This window comes from Rana temporaria, chromosome 3 (genome assembly GCF_905171775.1).
Source record: "Rana temporaria chromosome 3, aRanTem1.1, whole genome shotgun sequence".
Classification (NCBI taxonomy): Eukaryota; Metazoa; Chordata; class Amphibia; order Anura; family Ranidae; genus Rana; species Rana temporaria.
The window spans coordinates 113,299,065-113,319,112 of NC_053491.1; the positions used below are offsets into that span (position 1 = coordinate 113,299,065).

Below are 20,048 nucleotides of genomic sequence, written 5' to 3' on the forward strand. Positions count from 1 at the left end.
GGAACTCGTCGGCTTCCTTGGCCGAAAGTGTACACACGCCGGGTTTCTCGGCAGAATTCAGCTCCGATCGAGTTTCTGGATGAATTCTGCCGAGAAACTCGGTCGTGTGTACGGGGCCTGACATGTTCAGTGGGAAAGATGTCCTCCTGCACAATTCTACCCTTACAGACCGCTAAAGAGATCTACACAGTGGCTTTGGACATGGAATTAAGGATACACTTGTACTGTAGATGGGATGTCAGTCATCCACAGCTTAAAGAACCCTTCACAACCTTATTGTGATAGGCTGGTCTGGATATTGAGGCCTCTAAACAAGCCTTTTCAACAAAATATTTAGAGAGAAATTTCATTCCCTAACAAATTACATTCTTTTTTACAGGGGTGTAACTACAGGGGTGGCAGAGGTTGAAATTGCTTACCTGTACACCTGGATAGAAGGGGCAGCAAAGGCAGCATATAGAGGAACTGATGCCCTTCATCTTCCTCCTGCAGCCGCTGAAAGCCTGCTTCTTATCCCTCTCCCACAGGCATTTAGCGGCTGCAGGAGGAAGATAGGGAGCATCGGTTCCTCTATATGCCGCCCCTCCTGTCATGCTGCCCCAGCCCCCATACTCGCAGTGCAGAGGCAAATGCATACGTAGGTTGCGCACCCATATGTAAATGGTGTTCGCACCACACCTGTGAGGTATCATCATAAATGTTATAGGGAGAGCAGTAATTCTAGCTCTAAACTGGTAACCTGTAAAAATGTTTAAATTGTCGCCTATGGGGATTTTTAGGTATAGTAGTTTGTTGCCATTCCACTAGCGTGCGTAATTTTAAGCTGTGACATATTGGGTATCTATTTACCCGGCGTAACATCGCATTTTATATTTTATAAAAATTGGATTATATATTGTGTTTTTTTGCATTAAAATTCCTTAAAATTAATTTATCCCAAATAATTGCATTTGAAAAATCACTATGCAAATACCGTGTGACATAAAAAAAATGGCAGTGGTCACCATTTTATTCTCTACAGTTTCTGCTAAAAAAAATATACTATATATATATATATGTGTGTGTAGCGCCAACCCCAAATTTAGTGGGTGCCTTTTCAAATTTTAGGGATGTCTGTGCCAATACTTGGGCCCAGACCTGTTTGATTAATACAAATGTGCCTCTGTTCTGGCTGTGGTACTACTTGGTAGTGTTCCCTTGTTGCCTGCAGGTGGCGTTGCCACTGGAGGCCCCTGTTGAAATGCAGGTGTACCATGGTGTGTTGGGTGTCTCTTCTCTGCCACAGTACAGTGGGAGTGGTGACCCCGCTGTGCATGCTGGGAGGGGTTACTTAAGGGGCAGACGTCATTGATCGGGGCTGTTCGCCTCGTGGCCCTCCTGGCGCGAGGTGCATGTGTGTGAATCCGACTTCGGGGCCACGTTGGCCCGGGGTTGCTTCGCTGTCGAGTAGGCCCAGCTATGCTGGCTGGGGCCTGCAATCCTAAAGGGGGATCCCAAGCTGTCTGTCCACAAGGGAGGAAGCTGTCTTAGGCCGCGTACACACGGTCGTTCAAAACCGATGAAAACGGACTGAAGGACCTTTTCATCGGACCAAACCGACCGTGTGTGGGCCCCATCGGTCAGTTATCCTTCGGTCAAAAAATGTAGAACTTGCTTTAAAATTGAACCGATGGACGCCTAACCGATATGTCCAAACCGACGGTTAGTATGCAAAAGCATTGGTTAAAAATCCACGCATGCTCAGAATCAAGTCGCCGCATGCTTGGAAGCATTGAACTTCGTTTTTTTCAGCACGTCGTTGTGTTTTACGTCACCGCGTTCTGACCCGATCGGTTATTTAACCTATGGTGTGTAGGCGCATCAGACCATCAGTCAGCTTCATCGGTTAACCGATGAGAACAGTCCGAAGGACTGTTCTCATCGGATGGACTGATCGTGTGTACAGGGCTTTAATGAAGGAAACCAGGGGAGGACCTGCCCTGGAGGAGACTGGCAAAGTGCTAGTGTCTCAGGTGAGGTCTGGTGACCTGATTAATATATAATCATATATATAAAATGTTTGGGGGTTGTAAGTAATTTTGCAGCAAAAATACAGATTTTTACTTGGAAACTAAAATTGACAGAAAAGGCTTGCCGACCAGCTGCCGCAGTTTTACGGTGGCAGGTCGGCTCGGCTGCGCAAAATCACTTAATATTACGTGATTTTGCATTTCAGCCACTAGGGGCACTTGCGGGCACCCGCGATCGCTCGTTACAGAGCAAGAACTGGGAGCTGTGTGTAAACACACAGCTCCCTGTCCTGTCAGGGGAGAAATTACTGTTCGTCTGTTCATACAATGTATGAACAGCGATCTGTCATTTCCCCTAGTTAGTCCCACCCCCCCTTCAGTTAGAACACACATAGGGAACATAATTAACCCCTTCCTCGCCCCCTAGTGTTAACCCCTTCCCTGCCAGTGGCATTTTTACAGTAATCAATGCATTTTTATAGCACTTATCGCTATAAAAATGCCAATGGTCCCAAAAATGTGTCAAAAGTGTCTGAAGTGTCCGTCATAAGGTCGCAGTACCGAAAAAAATCGCTGATCGCCGCCATTACTAGTAAAAAAAATATTAATAAAAATGCCATAAAACTATCCCCTATTTTGTAGACGCTATAACTTTTGCGCAAACCAATCAATAAATGCTTATTGCGATTTTATTTTTTACGGAAAATATGTAGAAGAATACGCATCGGCCTAAACTGAGGAAAAAAATTGTTTTTTTTATATATTTTTGGGGGATATTTATTATAGCAAAAAATAAAAAAATATTCATTTTTTTTTCAAAATTGTCGCTCTATTTTTGTTTATAGCGGAAAAAATAAAAACCGCAGAGGTGATAAAATACCACCAAAAGAAAACTCTATTTATGGGAAAAAAAGGATGCCAATTTTGTTTGGGAGCCACGTCGCACGACAGCGCAATTGTCAGTTAAATCGACGCAGTGTCAAATCGCAAAAAGTGGCTCATTTATTGACCAGCAAAATGGTCCGGGGCTGAAGTGGTTAAAGTGGTTGTAAACCCCCGATTTTTTTTTTTAAACCTGAAAGACAAAGGCATAATGAGCTAGTATGACTAGCATACCAGTTCAATATGAATTACTTACCTTAGATCGAGGCCCCCGCATCGGTCCTCGTCCCCCCTCCAGCGGCGACATCTCTCCCGGAGGTTACTTCCGGGTATTGCCGCTTCGGCACTGTGATTGGCCAGAGCGGCGATGACATCACTCCGCGCATGCACACGGGAGCTGCTTTTCACGGCATGACGCCGGCTTGAAACGACACAGAGTGCCCTTTCAAGACAGCGCATGCCCAGAAGGCGGCGGTGCTCGGGGAAATTGCAAATATCTCCGAGACCGTGTAGGCCTCGGAGATATTGCAAGCACCTACAGGTAAGCCTTAATCTAGGCTTACCTGTAGGTGTAACTTCCCCGGTTGGCATTTTTTAAAATAAAAATAACAAACATGTTATACTTCCCTGCTCTGTGCAAGGGTTTTGCACAGCGTGGCCCCAGGCCTCCTCTTCTGGGGTGCCCCATTGGCACTCCTGGCACCTTCTCTTTATTAGGTGTGGGCACGCTCCCCGGTCCAGGGGTGGTGTGTTCATTCAGGATGGTAACCCCCCCGCTCACCATTCTGAAATAACCCAATAACCTACCTGTGTGTCCTTAGCTTCCGGCAGCCGGCAGGAGAGGAGGGGAAATTGCAGCACTGCAGTGGAAAGGGGCACACAGGGGTACCAGACAGAAGGGGGAAGGGGGCGCAAATACTAGAACAGATCTCCCTGCAGTGCCAGAGGAACAAAACAAAAAAAGTAGAAGCCGGCAGCACAGCATTGCTTCTGAGCATGCGTGTTTGTACTTTTTTCCGAAAGACTTCTGTACACACGATAGGATAATCCGACAACACACGTTTGTTGTCGGAAAAATTTAAAGCATGCTATCCCACATTTGTTGTCGGAAAATCCGACAATTATCCGATGGAGCATACAAACGGTCGGATTTCCCGACAACAGCCTGCCATCACACAATTCCCATCTGAAAATCCGATCGTGTGTGCAGGCCTTTAGTATAAAATCAATTGTCCACTTTCTGCAGCCCCCTTCAATCTGTTGTTGTTCAACACAGTTGTTATTTTCTGCCACTAGGTGTCCTCAGTCCTCAGGTTCAAAAATACTAGATTTCTGTGCATGCATGCTGAGTAACATGTAGTGTAACACTTTCAGTTATTTCCTATTTCCCACAGAGAACTGTCCTTGACTATTTTAGACCACATTCACAATTGTGATTAGGACCAAGCAGTGGATTCCTGTAGCAAGAATCAGCAGATTAATGTGGCAAGAAACAAGTATATGCAATCCGCGGTGGCCAGGAAGACTGTACAAAACAATGGCCCAGATTCAGGTAGAATCGCGCAATATTTGCGTGGGCAAAGATCAAATTTTTTTCTCTGCGCCCACGCAAATATTGCGCTTTGCCCGCGATTCACGGAGAAGTTGCTCCGTAAATTGCGCGGGCAATATGCTAAACAGCCGGGCGCAAGGGTGCCTAATGTAAATGATCCTGCCGGGGGCGGGAATCATTTAAATTAGGCGCGCTCCCGCGCCGAGCGAACAGCGCATGCTCCGTCGGGAAACTTTCCCGACGTGCATTGCGGCAAATGACGTCGCAAGGACGTCATTTGCTTCTAAGTGAACGTGAATGGCGTCCAGCGCCATTCACGGTTCACTTACGTAAACGACGTGAAATTTAAATTTCACGGGCGGGAGGCGTAGCTATACTTTAGCATTGGCTGCGCCTGCTATTAGCAGGAGCAGCCTTATGCTAAAGGCGCCGTACGGAAACTCCGTACCTTGCGTGAGCAGGGCCCGCGCAACTTTTGTGAATCGGTGGTAGTATGCAATTTGCATACTATACGCCGATCACAATGGCCGCGCCCCCTAGCGGCCAACGCAAGAATGCAGCCTGGGATGTGAAGGCATAAGGATGCTTATGTCTGTCACATCCTAGGCTGCAGTCGGTGTAACGAGGTTCCTGAATCAGGAGCACTCGTTACACCGGAGCAAGTAAGCCCTTGCGCCGCGCAACCTATGGTTGCGCGGGCGCAAGTGCTTCTTGAATCTGGGCCAATGACAGGCTGACAGGAGCCGGGGCCAGTGGCAATCCGCCACTGTATTCATATGTATCCGCACATTAAACAGTTAACTGCAGTTATTATTATATTATACAGGATTTATATAGCGCCAACAGTTTGCGCAGCGCTTTACAACATCTACGGAGAGATGATCGGCCCTGGATGCGATTTGTCTGTGTCTATGATCATCTGTCCATCACAGTTCCTGTCAGCCTGTCATTGCTGTCAAGTTTTCTGCTTTATTTGAGGGGCACCTGATTATGATCAGTCTCCCAGAAAGCCCAATTTTTGGTCTCATGGTGATGAAAAGTACTGATCTAGATTTCAAAAAGTTTTGATCGGCCGCTTGCTTGCTGCAGAGATGCGCAAGGAAGCATCCTCATTGTTTTTTTGGCCCAACACTCCAGAATGCTTCCCAGTGTGTTTTCTGTGGCATCAATCACTAGCAGCTCTTTTTGTTTACTGCACCTTTAGATGGCCCCTTTAATACCTCTCTGGAGTGCTGGGAATTTGTCTTACCTACTGTCTCCCCGATTAAGCTAGCAACAGAGGGTTGAGTGTTTCCATTCTTGGAGAGACAGATCAACTTTTCTCTCAAACCCACAATTGCAAATAATATTATTTTGCATATTCCGCTTTGATTTAAATTAGAACTTTAAAGCGGAACATTGGGGGGGTTGATGAGGGGGTTTAGGGGAGCTGCTGTACGGAGAAGGCTTTTTATCTTAATTCATAGAATGCATTAAAGCGGATTTCAAATACAAATACTGCAGCTGCTGACTTTTAATATTAGGGCACTTACCTGTCCTGGAGTCCAGTGCCGTCGGCAGCAGAGGACGAGCGATCGCTTCTCATTCTGCTGCCTCCACCGCCATCCTCGGTGAGGGAATCAGGAAGTGAAGCGCTCCGGCTTCACTTTCCCTGATTCTCTACGGCGCATGTACGAGTCACGCAGTGCCGTCCTCACTGGTCCCTGTTGTGTTCTGGGAGCCGAGTGTTTCCCAGAACACAACGGGCGGGGGCGGGAAGTGACGCACTACCCGCAGACTCCCCGCAGTGAGGACTCCCGAAAGTGGGTGCAAATACCTGTCTTTGACAGGTATCTGCACCCCCCTGAAAGGTGTCAAATGTGACACCGGAGGGGGGGAGGGTTCTGATGAGCGGAAGTTCCATTTTAGGGTGGAGCTCCGCTTTAAGTTAAAAAAAACTTCTGCCTTTACAGCCCCTTTAAGGCTGTCAGCAGACTGGCCTCCAGAAACTCAGAAGCACCCTAAAATGCCTAAAAATAGAGAGCAACTGGGGATATCCAGGGTCAGGGTGAGGCAGTATATTACTGGATTCAGCAGCGGCCCATTCATTAGGTGCGCAAGGGTGCCGTCCACCCTATCCATGCGTCTGGCCCCCTGATCTACATACAGGGCACCGGACGCATGGATTTCAATGGCAGGGGTGTGTTTTTTTGAAGCATGTGATTAGAGCCAGAGGCTCTAATAGGCTTAAAAAAAGAGTGGGCTCGGGGCGCAGAGAACTGCGCCTAATCCCACCTGGTTGTGTGACAATAGCAAATGAACATCCTGTGAGGCTGCTGCATGGAGTGATTTAGATGAGTGGTACAACATTAATCCTAATAAACACACCAATTAGATATTTTTTATTAATAAATGCAAGGTCTGCTTAAAGCGGATGTCCGCTGAAAAAAAAAAAATTAAAAGCCAGCAGCTACAAATACTGCAGCTGCTGACTTTTAATATTAGGACAGTTACCTGTCTGGAGTCCAGCGGGCACCGTCCGCAGCAGAGGACGAGCGATCGCTCGTCACTCTGCTGCCCCCCCCCATCCTCGGTGAGGGAACCAGGAAGTGAAGCGCTCCGGCTTCACTGCCCGGTTCCACTACGGCGCATGCGCGAGTCGCACTACACCTGCCGATTGGCTCCTGCTGTGTTCTGGGAGCCGAGTGTTCCCAGAACACAATGGGGGGGGGGGGGGGTGACGTCATGCCCGCAGTTTACCCGAGACTGTGTGGCGGGAAGTGGGTGCAAATACCTGTCATTATACAGGTATCTGCACCCCCATCCCCCCTGAAAGGTGTCAAATGTGACACCGGAGGGGGAGGGTTCCGATCAGCGTGAGTTCCACTTTAGGGTGGAGCTCCGCTTTAATAGGCAGTCTCCGGTTTCTAGATTTAAAAAGTGTTTTGCCCACTTATGTATTTTTTTGTTGCATCAGGTTTGTTTGGTAGAAAGCTGTAGTATTTTGGGATCTAGTAGCAGTTTAGGGCCATTACAACTTGTTTACTTGTGTGTTTTAGTATCTCCCTCTGTCCTACCCTCCTGTTTAGTTAAAGCGGGAGTTCACCCATTTGTAAAAAAAAAAATTTTCTCCCCTTAGATTCCTGCTCGTTCGGTCTAGGGGAATCGGCTATTTGTATTAAAATATGAGCAGTACTTACCCGTTTTCGAGGTGCATCTTCTTCCGTCGCTTCCGGGTATGGGTCTTCGGGAGCTGGCGTTCCTTCTTGATTGACAGCCTTCCGAGAGGCTTCCGACGGTCGCATCCATCGCGTCACTCGTAGCCGAAAGAAGCCGAACGTCGGTGCGGCTCTATACTGCGCCTGCGCACCGACGTTCGGCTTCTTTCGGAAAATCGTGACGCGATGGATGCGACCGTCGGAAGCCTCTCGGAAGCCTGTCAATCAAGAAGGAACGCCCATTCCCGAAGCCCATACCCGGAAGCGACGGAGAGGATGCATCTCGTAAACGGGTAAGTACTGCACATATTTTAAAATAAATAGCCGATTCCCCTAGTAAAAACGAGCATCCATCTAAGGGGGAAAAGTGCCCTCTAAGGGTGAACCCCCGCTTTAAGTTATTCCTAGCTAGACCCTTCCTGTTTCTTCTATGTTCCCACAGTTAGTTTGGGCCAGATTCACAAAAGAGATACGACGTCGTATCTCTGTTTCTATCCATGCGACTGATTCATAGAATCAGTTACGCATAGATATCCCTTAGATCCGACAGGTGTAATTGTTGTACACTGTCGGATCTTAGGATGCAGTACCGCGGCCGCCGCTGGGGGGAGTTCGCGTCGTAAACCAGCGTCGGGTATGCAAATTAGGAGTTACGGCGATCCACGACGGATTTTCGCGTTCGCTACGTCGCCGCTAGTCTAGTTTCCCGTCGCAAAGTTAGTCGTCGTTTTTGGTGCCTTAACTTTACACAGCAATCGTATTGCTGTATAAAGTATGGCCGTCGTTCCCGCGACGAAATTTAAAAATGAACGTCGTTTGCGTAAGCCGTCCGGGAATACGTAATTACGCTACGTGCGTCGCCGTTCAAAAAAATGACGTCACTGCGCGCAAAGCACGACGGGAATTGCAAAACGGAGCATGCGCAGTAGGTCCGGCGTGGGAGCGCGCCTAATTTAAATGGCACACGCCCATTTGAATTGGCCCGCCTTGCGCCGGACGTATTTACGATACACCGCCGCAAGTTTCCAGGTAAGTGCTTTGTGGATCGGGCACTAAAACTGAAAACTTGCGGCGGTGTAACGTAAACGGGTTACGTTACACGGCCGCAAATGTATGTGAATCTGGCCCTTAGTGCTTTGCAGAGACAGGGCATAGGAAAGTCATAAAATATACAAATATAAAATAGTTTTAATATATACACTGACTTTTATTTGTGTGTTTAGAAAAAGAGAATATAACACCAGCAACATAGAAGATAGTACCGTGTGAATAAAAACTGAATTTTGCTTACCGCATTGCAAGACCACATTCTCAGCATCTGGCTGCAGTATGACTCACATCTCATAGGAGTCCAGATCTAGGTGTCCGTTTAATAATCTGTGAAGTTTTTTCTCCGTTCAGTTCACAGCAGTTCACGGCAGTTCTCATGAGGAGAATTATCTCCTCTGCAGCCGGTTTAATAAACTGAGAACTTCAGTTCTCAGATGGTGAACAGAGGTGACGTTTTTTCTCTGAAAACAGCCGAGATCTGTGTAAAAGTGGGTGGACTGCCTGTAATCTCGTGAGATATTGTGAGATTATGGTGCAGCCGAATTCAAACAGTGAAACTAACGTTTAAAAGAACATGTAATTAATGTTTTCAGACATGTGATATATATATATTAGTGCTGTCAAACGATTACAATTTTTAATCGCGATTAATCGCATTAATGTCATAATTTATGACGAATTTCCCCACAAATATCGCACAATTCTGCAAGTGATTATAATTTATTATCGCTGTTTTTTAGCTGATCTAAAACCATTTTTGACATAAAGGGACACTTTTGGATAATCTACAGTTTTTCAGGCAGAAAGAATAGTTTTTATTTTATAAAAGAACATGCAGGGCACTGGGCAGACCACTAGGGACAAGGGGTGTGTGTATTTTTTACATACAGTACTGTAATCTATAAGATTACAGTATACTGTGTGTATTGTGTTTGTTTACTTTTTTGAATTTGGCGCCGTTCTCCGCTCCCGTGCGTCGTAACGTCGCAGGGAACGGAGATCGGCGGCACACATGCACTGTGAATCGAGCGAGGAGGACCCGCCGAGCGAGGAGGACCCGGCAAGCGAGGAGGACCCGGCAAGCGAGGAGGACCCGCTCGATCACACAGCGGGGTGGCATCGCTGCATCCAGGGACAAGGTGAGTAACTTGCCTGTGAATCCAGCGAGAAGGTAAGCCGCGCCGCGCCGCTGCACACTCTGCATGTCCACCCCCGTTAATCGCGCGATAAAAATATTGACGGCGTTAACATGGGTTTGCGTTAACGCCGTTAATATCGCGTTTAACGCACAGCCCTAATATATATATATATATATATATATATATATATATATATATATATATATATATATAAAATTACATATATATATAAATACTGTGTGTGTGTGTGTGTGTGTGTATATATATATATATATACCGTATTTATCAGCCTATTGTGCGCACCTACTCTGGACGTGAAATTCCTGAATTTTATTTATTTTTTATTACTTAGTTTTGGTGTCTTGCCTGGCGTCCATCGGCGGCCTTGTCCGGTCTGGCGTCCGTCTGCGACCTTCGTGGTGTCCTCCCCGCTGCTCCTGCGCTGTCTCTGAGCCGATCCCTGCTTCCCGCGCTGTGTTTGAACGCCGCCGCCGCCGACATATTCCGAGCGCAGTACACTCGGGCACGCTCGGCTCCTCTCGCATAACCTAGAAGGGAGCCGAGCCTGGCCGACTGTACCCGAGTATACTGCGCTCGGTATATGTCTGCGGCAGCGTTCAAACACAGCGCGGGAAGCAGGGATCGGCGGCAAAGTTCAAACACAGTGCGGGAAGCAAGTATCGGCGTATATCGCGCACCCACAATTTTGCCCTGATTTTAAGGGAAAAAAAGTGCGCGTATACGCCGATAAATACGGTATATATGTGTGTGTGTGTATGTGTGTGTGTATATGTGTATATATATATATATATATACACACACACGTGTTATATAGATACTGTATGTGTGTGTGTATATATATAATATATATATATATACACACACACACACACGTATATTGTTGTTAATATTCATTTTTAACCCACTGGTGTTGAAATTAGGAAGAAATAAGCCTTCTTCCTCTTATCACACCAGCTTCTCTCCCAGATTCTCCACCTCTGAGCTGGTGAATCTGGAAGGGAGATATTTCAGGTGAAGAGCTGTGAAATCTTCAGATCTCGGTTTATTAAACTGGCCGTTTGTGACAAAACATCCATGTGCTGTGATGTGAAGTGAAGAATGTGTTCTCTGCTCCTTATCACAGTTTATTAAACCGGCAATGCTCTGTGATAAGCAGTGATCAGCCGTGATCATCATGATCTCCACTTATCACGGTTTATTAAACGTACAGCTTGTGAAAGACTTTATGGTTCACCTACAAATGTAAGGTCAGAGCACATTTCAATGATTTATACTACAAGAAAATAATGCCAACAAAACAGAATACATTTACCAGTATCTCACAAAGGTGAGTACACCCCCCCCCCCACATTTTTGTAAATCTTTTATTATATCTTTTCATGTGACAACACTGAAGAAATTACACTTTGCTACAATATAAAGTAGTGAGTGTACAGCTTGTATAAAAGTGTAAATTTGCTGTCCCCTCAAAATAACTCAACACACAGCCATTAATGTCTAAACCACTGGCAACAAAAGTGAGTACACCCATAGGTGTGTGCAGCATAAAGCACCTTAAAGCTCAGGCACACATGTGTGCCTATATATACAGTATATGTATCAATCTTCCTACCGTCACAGTGAAAGAGAAGTGCATATACACTTCTCTTATGGCAGACCCAGTAAGATGGAGATCTTTCCCATCTTCCTGCTGGCAAACATTGCGATAATGCTAATGTGCATAGGATGATTAGGGTGTGCCCAGGCACACCCAGCACACACTGCTGGGTTCAACAGGTTGTCACGGGAGTCCTCTTCCACTCCTCCATGATGACATCACAGAGTTGGTGGATGTTAGAGACCTTGCTTTCCTCCACCTTCCTTTTGAGGATGCCCCACAGATGCTCAATAGGGTTTAGGTCTGGAGATATGCTTGGCCAGGCCATTACTTCTACCCTCAGCTTCTTTAGCTGTGTTTGGGGTCGCTATCATGTTGGAATACTGACCTGCGGCCCAGTTTTGAAGGGAGGGGGATCATGCTCTGCTTCAGTATGTCACAGTACATGTTGCCATTTATGGTTCCCTCATTGAACTGTAGCTCCGCAGAACTCATGCAGCCCAAGACCATGACACTCCCACCACCATGCTTGACTGTAGGCAAGACACACACGTCTTTGTACTCCTCACCTGGTTTGGCCTGAATCGCTAGTTTCGCGAGACAACACTCGCAAAGCGAGTCACAATTTCTATAAAAACAGTGCTCGTATTTCGAAACCCTCGTTACCCGCATTACTCGCAATCCGAGGTTCCACTGTACTGAGTCTTTATTGTAACCCCCATCTGCAAAAACTGTGCTTTCATACCAAAACTATATATACATTACATTAATTTTGTCAACTTAATGTGTAGTTAGGTTTTGGCCCTCACTGTTTTTGGGTCCCATAACAGTTGCACGGTCTGCTATAACTATAGCTAAAACAATCTTTTACCCTGTAACATCTATCAACTCCAATTTATAATATATTCAAAAACATGGAACAATTGATGGATGTGGGATACACCATAGAAAAGTAAACAATGTAGCGGTAAGCACTATATAAAACCACAAAGCAATTATATATTTGAAAAAAAACATCCTCAAATATTATAAAATTTACAGTATAAATCAGTCCATAACAATGTAAATAAATAAACAGTTCCAGTCAGTAAATATATGTGTTTTATGTACTCTCTCTGCATCAGCACGGTGATGGAATCTTGACAGGAAATGGTGATTGTGGCCTCGTACACACGACCGAGGAACTCTACAGGCGAAACACATCGTTTCCCTCATCGAGTTCCTTGTCAGGCTGTCGAGGAACTTGACAAGGCAAGTTTCCCCATTCCCGTCGAGGAAATTAGGAAAATTTATTCTTACCTGAAATTTTCTTTTCCTGTAGTCCGTAGGCGGCACACAATGGGTTAAGCTTTCTTCTAACCCCTAAAGGAAGAAAGAACTAAACTAGCAGTGAGACAAGTTAAATCAATTAATTAACTGCAGTGAGTCCACCTGTCCTGAGCCTATAAACCGCCCCCAAGAACACAGACACACGTATTTTATGCAGCAATAGAGTAATTTTAATGGGAGGGAAAACCTGTGCCGCCTACGGACTACAGGAAAAGAAAATTTCAGGTAAGAATAAATTTTCCTATTCCTGGTCGTCCTACGGCGGCACACAATGGGATTTGCAAAGCAGTGCAAAAAAGAAAAGGGGGGGAGATCAATGGTTTAAGGCACCCTGAAGCACTCTCGAGCCAAAGGCTGATTCCTCGGACGATACTACATCGATTCTGTAGTGCTTTATGAAGGTGTTCGGTGAAGCCCATGTCGCCGCCTTACAGATCTGGTCCATTGGAACATGATACCTCTCGGCCCAGGACGCAGCTGTGGCTCTTGTAGAGTGAGCTCTTAGGAGAAGAGGGGAATCCTTGCCTTCTAAAAGGTAACAGTGTTTGATAGTGTCTCTTATCCACCTCGCCAGCGAAGATTTACTTGCTTTTTTCCCCTTGTTTGGCCCTTGGAATTGTAGGAACAGAGCCTCAGACTGTCTGAACTCTGAGGTTCTCTGCAAGTAAGCCGAGATAATTCTTTTAACATCCAAGAGGTGTAGGCCATTTTCAGAACCATCTTTGAACACAGGCAAAACAATTTCCTGATTGATATTCGAGGAGGTGGAAACCTTGGGAAGGAAACCCGGTATAGTTCTTAGAATTACTGCATCCGAAAGCAGCCTGAGATAGGGTTCCTTGGACGACAGGGCCTGAAGCTCACTTATTCTTCTGGCGGACGTAATTGCTACCAGAAAGGAACATTTGAAAGTAAGGAACCTTAAGGATGAACTCTCCAGAGGCTCGAAGGGAGGTGATGTTAACCTCTTTAGCACTAAGGGCAAGCTCCAGGCTGGTAACGGTTTATGGAAGGCTGGTCTTATTTTATTAATTGCTTTGAAAAACCTGCTGACAAGGGGTGTTTTTGAAAATATTCCATTCAGGCAGGAGTTAATGGCAGTCAGCTGGACCCTCAGAGTGTTTGGCTTTAGACCCTTTTGGAAGCCCTCCTGTAAAAACTGTAAGAGAGATGCTACTTGCTCAGGAGAAGATGAAGTCCTGGCGCACCATGCTGAGTAGAGGGACCACACTCTACTGTAGACTTTCAAGGTAGCGGGCTTCCTAGAAGCTAGGAGGGTAGCTATAACCTCCTGCGATAGGCCTTGAGCCGTCAAGGATCTGAGTTCAAATTCCATGCCGTAAGCTGGAGTTTCTCGAGGTCCGGATGGAGCATCCCTGATTGGAGAAGAAGGTCCTTCTGGATGGGTAATTTCCAGACCTGGTTCCTTGCCATATTCAAGGCTAGTGGAAACCATGCCCTCCTGGGCCAGAATGGTAGGATTACTACTGCCCTCACTTTCTCGTCCCGAATCTTCTGCAACACCTTCGGGATCAATGGAATCGGGGGAAAGATGTAAACGAAAAGATTCTTCCAGCTTATCGATAGAGCATCTATCGCTAGCGGGTCCCCCATACTGGAAAGGGAGCAGAACTGGGGAAGCTTCTTGTTCTGGGAGTTCGCCATAGCATCCAATTCGGGCAAGCCCCACTTGGAGGTGATCTTCCTGAAAACCAGAGGGTTCAGCTCCCACTCCCCCGGCAAGATCGAGTTTCTGCTGAGCCAATCCGCTCTTACATTGTCCACACCTCTGATGTGTGTGGCCGTCAGGGAAAGAAGGTTCTCCTCCGCCCAGAGCATGATGCGGGCACACTCCTCCTGCATAGAGGGGCTCCGTGTTCCTCCTTGTTTGTTCAGGTAGAAAACTGTGGCTAAGTTGTCTGACTGAACTTGAACCGCCTTGTTGAGAACCTCGGGTCTGAAATGGATGAGTGCCTTCCTGATTGCCGTAAGCTCTTTCAAGTTCGAAGACATCTGAAGCTCTTTCTGAGACCAGGCTTCTTGTACCCAACGGTCCCCCACATGGGCACCCCAGGCTGAGCCTGAGGCATCCGTGGTGAGGACCGTCTGAATCTGAGCCCTGAGGGACCTGCCCCACAGGAAGCGTTGAGGGTGTATCCACCAAATGAGATCCTTCCTCACTACAGGAGAAATATTGATAGTCCTTTCCAAGGATTCTCGGTTCCTGTCCCATTGGGACAGAATGCAGTTCTGAAGCATTCTGCAATGGGCCTTGGCCCATGGAACAGCCTCCAGGGATGAAGTCATCATACCCAAAACCCTCATCGCTCTCCTTACTGAGCAGTGTTTGATTGCTAGGAGATCCTGTATCGCTTGATGGACATTGGAAGTTCTCTGATGAGAAAGGAACAGCTTCATCTGAAGTGTGTTTATTGTGAACCCAAGGTAGGGAATGATCTGAGCCGGAATCAGAGAAGACTTCTTTACGTTCACCATAAAACCGTGGGAGTCCAGCATTTGAAGGGTCTTGAGAAGATGATGTCTCAACATAGCTTCTGAGGGGGCCCTGACTAGCCAATCGTCTAGATAGGGTGTTACACATATCCCCTGTAGGCGAAGGGCCGCCGTCAGGACCACCATCACCTTTGTAAAAACTCGAGGTGCCGAGGTGATGCCAAATGGTAGGCAAGTGAACTGATAATGGAGAATCTGGTGGTTGAATAGCAGAGCGAACCGTAGATACTTCCTGTGAGATCTTAGGATAGGGATGTGCAAGTATGCGTCCTGAAGGTCGACTGACGCTAGGAAGTCGCCCTCTTCTATGTTCGCAATGGCAGACCGAATTGACTCCATTCTGAACTTGCGTTTCACAAAAAAACGGTTCAGGAAAGAGAGATCTATTACTAGCCTCCATCCTCCGGAGGCCTTTGGTACTGGAAATATCGGGGAGTAGAGACCTTGGAATTTCTCTTGATCCGGAACTTTTTCTAGAGCGTGCTTTTTTATGAACTCTTTCACTAATTCTAGGACTACTGGGTTGGAGGGTTTGTTGAGCATGAACTTCGGTGGAGGAAAAGAATCCAGCTCTAGAGAGTACCCTCTGGCAATGATGTCTGTTACCCAGGAGTCTGATGATGTCTTTTGCCAGATCTGAGAAAAAAACCTCAGCCTGCCTCCCACTGGAGGAGAGGCGCTGATGGCGTCAAGCTTCCTTGGGCTTGTTGAAGGGCTGCTTTTTGGCTGTCGCTGAATCCTGCTTCTTCTTATAGAAAGGTCTTCTGCCCCGAAAGGAATAACTCCTTTTCGGGGAGTATCTGGATCTTCCGTAAAACGGCTTACTAGGCCTCTTCCTCTCCACAGGAAAGGTAGCATCTTTCTCCTCGTTGTAAGATTTGAGGATATCTTTCAAATGAGGACCAAACATGGATGAAGGATGGAAAGGCATTTTGACAAAACTGAACTTTGATGATAAGTCACCCGTCCATTGCTTTATCCAAAGCGCCCTCCTGGTCGCGTTGGATAAAGCGAGGGATCTGGATGAAAACTTTAGAACGTCCACAGGGGCATCACATAAGAATTCTGCAGCAGACTTCATTATGTTAATATCTTTCAATAAAGAGTCTCTAGGCACCCCTTCTTCTATATCTAGAGACAATTGACTCAGCCAGACCCTTAGAGCTCTCGCTACCGGAATTGAGGAAGCTGCAATTTTTGAGGTGGAGGCTGCGGCTAGGTAACTTTTTTTTGGCTAAGCTATCTGCCTTGCGTTCTAAAGGGTCAGATAATTTGGAGGATTCATCTGAGGGAAACAGAGACTTCCTAACCATCCGGGCAGCCGCCAGATCGAGCTTGGGTGGGTTTTCCCATTCGGATGAAACTTTAGGATCCAACCTGTAAGAAGATTTAAAGCGGGCCCCCGCATCAGTTTTCCTGTCAGCGTTGGGCCAGTCCTTTTTAAACCAATCACTAAGAATGGGGTGAAAAGGAAATCTCATCTCCGGAACCTGAGGAAAATAATATAGTTGATCCTTCTTCGGCCTGGCCGATACGTCTTTGGAGGATTCTATAGTGTCCTTTACTGCCGACAGTAACTTAGGAACCTTATCCTTATGTAACAGATACAAATCGTCATCCAGATCCTCAAACAGAATTTCCTGATACGAAGAGGAAGCGGTACATTCCCCTGAGGAGGAGATAGATGCAGCGGGGGAAATATCTCTGGAACTTCTTTTCCTTTTCTTGGGCACCAGAGAGTCCTTAATTTCTTTAAATGTATTGGACATTTCCCCTTTAAACCATGCTAGAAATGAATTGGCACCATCAGGTTGATTTAAACAAGATACACAGGTGTTATCTGTATATGATTCTGGCATGGGCTGGTCACATTTGTTGCACAAGGTATGTTTGGACTTTCTCCTGACTTTTCCAGAGGATGCCATCTGGGAAAAAAGATGAGACAGAGAGAAAGTCCCCCCTTTAAAGTAAATGACTTCCACATTTTAATACCAAAAGGGCAATATAAGAATATGCTCCCACCTCTGACCGGCCGAGGAATCTGCTGCCTAGGCTGAGTGCAGCCATTGCAGACCTCGCCAGTCAGAAATAGTGAGGGGACCCCGACCGGAAGTGACGCTGCAGAGTTTCCCAACCCACAGACCTGGCTGCCCAAATATAGTACAAAACAGTGCACATTTAGTCACAAAAAAATCGGGAATAATGATATATAATACCGCCGCACTGGCGCTTACATTCGTCCCTCCGGTCCTGGACGCGAACTCCGGAACTCCCGGAAGTGCGTCATCGGTGTGCGCGGTCCGCTGCGGCCACTTCCGGCCTATGGAGCGCAAACATCCCCGGTACCCATGTAGCCGTCGCAGAACGGGGATGCATGGCGGCTTCACCGGGATCAATTCCACTGCTGCCGGACCAGGGGATGACGGGGTGCAGGCTGAGGGACCGGAGGTAGCACCCGGTATACGGCCGCCCCATAGCTCAAGAACCCAGAAGCACCGGGGGTGAGCACTTGCCTCACGACTTCTTCATCTCTTCAAGGTAGGAAGAAAGAAAAAAATACGTGTGTCTGTGTTCTTGGGGGCGGTTTATAGGCTCAGGACAGGTGGACTCACTGCAGTTAATTAATTGATTTAACTTGTCTCACTGCTAGTTTAGTTCTTTCTTCCTTTAGGGGTTAGAAGAAAGCTTAACCCATTGTGTGCCGCCGTAGGACGACCAGGAAAGAGAACTTGCTCTCTTTTTGGCTCGTCGAGTTTCTCAACAGTTTCCTCTACGAAAATGTACACAGGACCGGTTTCCTCGGCAAAAAAATATCTCCCAGCAAGTTTCTTGCTGGTTTTTGCCGAGAAACTCAGTCGTGTGTACGAGGCCTGTCTTGACTTCTGTAGAGAGGCCATCACTTCTATACAGGAGTGAGAAGAGTGAATTGTGAAGAAGTAAACCTCATGACAATAGAACCTAAATTCATTTAATAGATGTCGAATATTATTTTGCAACCTTTTTGATATCTAATATTTTCGGTAAAGGGCATCACTAACATTTTTATTTTAACAATTTTTTTTACTAAAAGCATAGAACTATATAAAAAAAAATGTAGTAAACCATAGCAACTGGTAAGCATTTAAAGTTCCCACTGGCTTGTTACATATCTCACCTGATTTCTCAGACTTGGGGATCAATTGACTAAGAGCCGGTTCACACCACCGCGACCTGGGGGGCGACTTGTGTCGCCCCACGTCGCGCGACATGACAAATTACATGGAAGTGAATGAGAGCCGTCTTAATGCACACTACTGAAGTCGCTCCGACTTCAGAAAAGGTTCTTGTACTACTTCAAGGCGACTTCTAAGCGACTTGTATTTATTGATTTCAATGGAAGTCGCCCCCAAGTCGGATCTCCTGTCTTAACTGAAGCAACTTTACAGGAAGAGAAACTAGTTTTCTCAGGCAAACCCCTCCCTCCCACAGAGCTGATTATTGTTTGATTGGCCACTGGCAAAGTCGTCTGTCCTGGAAGCGACTTGAAGTCACGTTGTAAGTCGCCCCAAGTCACGCTGAAGTCGCCTCGCAAAGTCGTGCCCAGAGTCGTGTTGCCCCTGTGTAAACCGGCACTGAGAGTTAAAGGGTTTGTAAAGGATTTTTTTTTTTTATCTTAATAGCTTCCTTTACCTTAATGCAGTGCTGTTTTCATGTCCTCATTGTTCGTTTTTGCTCTCAAGTTGCTGTAATTCTTCTCTGATCTCCACACTTCCTGGTTGTCTGTTTCCTGATAACCACAGTACTGGGAGCTTTCTCTCTGTGGTCACTAACTTCAAGGAGGTGTGATTACTGTGTGTCTAAAACCCCTCAGCACCAATCAGTTTCGTTTTCCAAACCATCACTGCCCTGTATTGGCTCTGTGGCTCTGTACAGCACAGAGGCAGAAAACAACATGCAAAAACTAGAAACTGCAAGTACACTATATAATTGATTTTTATCTATTTTTAATCATTTTTAGAAGAAATCGGTTAACTATTATGTCTCTATACCCTGTAAACAGTCATTTCAGCAAAAAATAATGTTTTATTTATAACTCCTTTAAATGACAAAAAACAAGAAGAGAAGCAGTGCCACAGATATCAGTGGACAAGTGGGGATTTCAGTTAGGATTGCTGCCACTCAATACCACTGAATCACCAGTTAAGAGGTAAAAGAAAAAGAAACAAGTGGCACAAGTCTGAAAAATCCTGCAATCTCATGGTAATGAACTCCCTGCTGTGAAAAAAAAAAAACAATAAAACCTTATAAACACTGTGCCATTACCAGGGCTCAAGTCCTGCGGGAACGCGTGGGAACGGAGTTCCTGCACTTTTTTCACAGCAGGAACGCAGTTCCCTTTGCAGGACTAGAGCAGCCGAGAGCAGCCGAGCCACCCGAGCCAATCCTTCACTAAGCGGCGATGCCCAGTCACTGTCAGGGGCAGGTGAACCTTAGTAATCCTTTATGTTACTGGCTGCTTCCTGTATATGGATTCATCAGGTAGTGTGCGGGTATTCCGTCACTTCCTCAATGCCGCAATGTCTCCTGGGAGCTTTTGTCATTGTTCCCAGGAGACATTGCGGAGGTCTGCCACGAGTTATCGCGGGATTTAGAAAGAACTTGCGGTTTAGTAATTATGCATATGAGCGTATCATTTTTTTTTTGGTGGGGGAGTGGATCTTAGGTGAGAGTTCCCACACTTTTTTCCCCAGGACTTGACCCCAGGCCATTACCATCAAT

General features: G+C 46.3%; 1 protein-coding gene across 1 annotated transcript in view; it reads right to left on the reverse strand.

Annotated features, from left to right (window-relative positions):
• USP50 (ubiquitin specific peptidase 50) overlaps positions 1–9,001 on the reverse strand; it is a 33,203-nt gene extending 24,202 nt beyond the window's left edge. Inside the window, exon 1 of the mRNA XM_040343275.1 lies at positions 8,932–9,001. Within this exon, the coding sequence (XP_040199209.1) occupies positions 8,932–8,936 (5 nt within the window). The 5' untranslated portion in view covers positions 8,937–9,001. The remainder of the gene's footprint in view (positions 1–8,931) is intronic.
• Positions 9,002–20,048: the final 11,047 nt, after the last annotated feature.